The 4817-nt window shown below is 40.4% G+C and overlaps 1 protein-coding gene across 1 annotated transcript; it reads left to right on the forward strand.

Moving 5' to 3' along the window:
* Positions 1–971: 971 nt before the first annotated feature.
* LOC121258725 lies at positions 972–1415 on the forward strand. Its single transcript, XM_041160267.1, has one exon. The coding sequence runs from the start codon at positions 972–974 to the stop codon at positions 1413–1415; it is 444 nt and encodes a 147-aa protein (XP_041016201.1).
* The last annotated feature ends 3402 nt before the right edge of the window (positions 1416–4817 follow it).

Below are 4817 nucleotides of genomic sequence, written 5' to 3' on the forward strand. Positions count from 1 at the left end.
TCCTCTCTTGTGAGCCGGACATTCTTAAAAATTAGTGGAGAGTAAAGGATGGTAACATCTCATTTTGGAGGGATCCGTGGTTAGAAAATGGTCCTCTATGTGATAGTAGGCAAATTTCAGACCTCCTAAATCTTAGGGTGAAGGATTGTAAATTGGAAGATGGATGGGATGTAGACCTTATCCAAAGGTTGTTGGGTTCTATGCACTCTTGGGAAAGTCAAGACAGGTGATGATATTTTAGTTTGGAAGGGCAATCTGGATGGTCAATTTATCACTAAGAGTGCTTGGGATATCCTTCGTATTCGAGCACCTAAACTTCAATGGGCTGATTGGGTATGGCATCCTTGCCTCCCAAAAATATTTCGGTTATGATTTGGAAAGGTTTACATAATGCCCTTAGTGTTGATGATAGGGTAAAAAGAGTGGGTATTCTCATTGTTTCTAAATGTGATTGTTGTGAGCATAGAGGATATGAAGACCAAAATCATGTTTTGGCTTTGGGAGACTTTGTTACTGAATTTTGGAAAAGAGCTAGTTTACAAGTGGGTATGAATTATGTCTCTGGACGTAGATGGAAGGAGATCATGAAGGTTTGGTTTCAAAAGGCAAAAAAGGCAAAAAAAAAAAAAAAAAAGAAAAGAAAAGAAAAGAAAATCACAAATAGGACAATTGCTTGCCTTAATTCCCTTGGTTATCACTTGGAGGTTGTGGTTACAAAGATGTAAATGTCCCATGGAGGGCCTTAAGGAGTCGGTTGATTCGGTTTGGTTATCGATTAAGTATTGGATCGGCTGGGTTAGTGAGAAAATTAAAATTGGCTCTTCCTTATTACGCTGTGATGAAACCATGCTCCAAAGCCTTAACATTCCCATTAAACCACTAAAGCAAAAAAGGGTACAGGTAGTTCATTGGCACAAACCTTTAAAGGGGAGAGTTAAATTGAATGTGGATGGTAGCGCCTTGAATAATTCATGACAATTAGGGCTGGAAGGGTGATTCGGAATGCGAATGGCGGCCTCATTAGCGCCTTTGTGATCAATTTGGGGCATGGTACAAATAACCAGGCTGAAGGAATGGGTCTTTTACATAGCTTACGTATTGTTGCAAATTTGGATTTAGTGCATGTTGACTTGGAGTTGGATTCTATAATAGTGCTTCAATGGATCAAGAATTTAAGATGTGGTCTTTGGTACTTTGAAGACTACTGGGAGGAAATCACTACTATTCTGGCTGGTTTGAATTTCAATATATCCCACATTTATAGACAAGGTAATTCACCGGCAGACTTCTTGGCACGCATAGGAGCAAATGGCTACAGCTGCATATGGAATAAGTTTTCTGATCTTCCTTTCCTTCTAAAAGGTTTGCTTAAAATAGATAAATTAGGTCAGCCTTATTTGAAAATCAAGAATTAGATTGTTTAATTTTTTATTGTAGTGGTGGTCTTCCTTTGATTTTAGAGTCCTTATAACCATAGTTTTCCTTTGTCATAAGTGAAGTTTCTCAATAAAGTCTGGAGGTTTCATCCTCCTTTAAAAAAAAAAAAAAAAAAAACTTAGTTTTTTCACAATTTCAAATTTTTGAATTTTTATAAAATCTTGGAAGGTTATACATATATAATAATCTTTTATCAACTCAATTAAATAAGATTGTGAAATGGGGGTATTAAGCATTATTATTTTTTCAAAACATAATACTCGACCAACATGCAGCAGTTTGTCGTGGACACGATTTCCAAGGAGAAGCCACATGAAGCAAAGATACTTCTTTAATAATTTCATATTTCGATAATTATGGTGGTTTAATATATGCTGCAATACTTTCACATGCATCACAAGAATGAAATAGAAAATACAACGATTCAACCATTCGCTCGATCCATATGATGATATTACTCGAGGGCTAAATAGTCCTTCTTGAAGAGTGGGCAGAACACTGTACCATAAAGGCCCATGAACCGAAAAGCCAAGGGCCTGCTCAGCGCAAACCAAAAGTCCAATTGCTCGAAACGCGTCTGTGTGGAATTCAAATTCAACTATCATTAACAACAGTTTAATGGTATAAAAGACAAAAAATCCCCAGCGTGATATCTACCCAGTGTGTTGACTCCCCATAACATAAAAAACGGTTTGAATCCCTAACAAATCGCAATCCAAAAAGAATTAGAGAATATCGAGCCATGAGGCAAGTCATTCTCATCACACGCCCAGCCTATATAAATAGAGGTCAAAGAATACGCATAAGGTAAATTCGAAAATATTATCTTAAAATTTAGGTTTTCTCATACGTCCGTAATAGTTTGCATCATCTGTGGGATCTCCTGACATCTCAATGTGCTTTTGTATGCTAGCAACAATGAACTCTCAAGTAATCTGCAATCAAGAAACATCAACAACTAGTGATCAAGCAAACAACAGGATGGAGGGTAGATTTGCAAAAATGGAAGAAAGACTAACGAAGATGACTCTCGAAATGGAGAACCTCCAATGAGAAAATGAAGCCCATAGGCAAAGAAGTGCAGAAAATGATGCACCAAGTCAAGCCGAGAGGAATGAGGTAGAGTATGAGGCCTTGTTTACATGATTCATTGTGGCATAAGCATTAGGGGCAAAGGAAGTGGATGTGAAGGTTGATATCCAGGAGGTTTTGAGCCAAGTGACGAGAGCATATGTAGTGAAAGGCGAGAAACTTAAGAAATACCTACGAGTATGGGAGAAATGTGACCATTTTTAGAAGAGCATCTCGACCTGCTGGTGGAAAGAATGGAAGAAGCTGAAATGCAAATGGCAGCTAATAAAAGGAAGTGGAGCACTACCTCAATAGAAGGGTCTAGCCCAGATCATTCAAGGTCAGAGACCTAGTCTTAAAGAAAGGAGGAACAATGACAGAAGGAGAAGAAAAGCTTGAGTGCATCAGCCCTCGCCGCTTAAGCCAAGTGCCCTTGCACTCACCCATGGCTATAAAAGGATGATGATGCTTCCTTCATTGTTTCAACCCTCACCCTTTAAGCCGAGTGTTGTTGTGCTCGCAGATGGTGATCAAAGGGTGATGACACTCCCTTGAGTGCGTCAACCCTTGCCCGAGTGCCTTTGCACTCACTTACAAAGATCAAAGGGTACTGACATTCATTTGAGTGTATAAACCTACAACAGTTAGTGCAGCCAAGAATACCTAAAGCATATATTGCCATGACAAATATCCAAACATTCACACAGCCCTAACAATTCTATAGCAAGTAGTAGAGCCCAAGCATGCACAACAAATAGAAAGAAAAAATATCCCAAATCTCATTTAAAAAAATGTAGTTGTCTGAAGACTAATACAAATACAAGGAAAATAAAAAATAAAAAAATCAGGAGTCTAGAGTTGGAGGAGAAAAGCGTCAAGCATCATGTCTCGGCCCATGAAGTCAATGATCTAGTATGTGGCACGACTAGGATGAATGGATTTCAAAACCAGGGACCTCAAATTTGCACAAGGATTTCAATAGGTGGTTCCTTATCTTATGCCAAGTTTATAACCTAACCCCCAAGCTAAGGAGAAAGGCGACCAACCCTCTCTTTGGAAGCTCTCAACTCCGCCTCCAGCTTGGCAACTTTCTTCCTAGAGGCAAGAGATTTCTTCTTGTGACTCTTCGTGACGCGACTTTCTTCTCCAGCTTGTTGTGTTCCTTAAGGTCCTTGTTAGCTCCATGAATCGAGCCTCCAGCTAATTTATCTCACCCTGGACATAGTCAAGGGTCAAACTAAACTCCTGGCAAGTGTTCTCTGACTAAGCCGACATACCAGCTACTCCAAGGAGCTTTGTTTGGTTTCCTCCAACTCTTCCTCCAGACATTGGAGCTTGTCTTGCGTGGTGTCACGTTCCTCCTCCAAAACTTTAGCCTCGAAGTAGCATATCAATACTTCTTCCTCAAACTTTTCTAGATCGTGTTATTGTTGGTCAACTTGTTGTACTGATCCACTACCTCTAGGAAGCGATGAAGCATGCCCCTAGATAGCAATGCCCAAGGGTATGGAAGCACCTTCAGAGCTAGATTCACTAGAATTTTCATCTTTACTGTGGACTAAATCACTATCTAGGCAGGGCTTCTTCCCTTTATGCTCTAGTGGAATGGAAGTGGCTTTTTTTTTTTGCCCATGAGGATTGGATGGAACCTAAAACAGTTGTGTCCAATAACGTGTGAACGACTTGGCATAACCAGAAATCGGTCAATGTTCACCTAAGTAAGAAGAAAATCGATATAAACCGCCTTAGAGTTATGTCCAAAGAATAAACTTGTTGAATGTTGGCCTCCTCTAGAAACTCTTGGCAACTAGCTTCTACCGCCGGCTATTCTCAACCTGAACCAAATACAGAGAAATATTTCTTGTGTCAATCCTTTGGTCTCCGGACGCGCCTCCCTACACTTAGTCCACGAGTGGAAACTACTTAACGTCGAACACCATGGGTATAAAAGAAGTCCCGATTAGTGAGGTCGGGATATTTCTTGTCAATAGGCTCCAAACCCGATGCCACACAATGCAACACAACAGTAAAATCCTCCCAGCATTAGGGTGGAGCTCAGAAGGGACTAGACCCAAATAATCCAAAATGTCCCGAACCGGGCGACAAAAGGGGAGTCGTAACCCCATAAGAAACAATTTATGCAAGGCCACCCGTTCGAAAAATCCCTCCAAATCAATGGCTTGACGATGGGCCCCAGGACTCCATATGAGTTACTCACCAAATCTAGGTCTACTTGTGAAGTTGTACCAGACCAACAATGGCCGTCAAAGCCATCCGAGTGGTAGGAACTAACACCTCAGGCTTGTTAG

This window comes from Juglans microcarpa x Juglans regia, chromosome 3S, assembly GCF_004785595.1.
Source record: "Juglans microcarpa x Juglans regia isolate MS1-56 chromosome 3S, Jm3101_v1.0, whole genome shotgun sequence".
Lineage (NCBI taxonomy): Eukaryota > Viridiplantae > Streptophyta > Magnoliopsida > Fagales > Juglandaceae > Juglans > Juglans microcarpa x Juglans regia.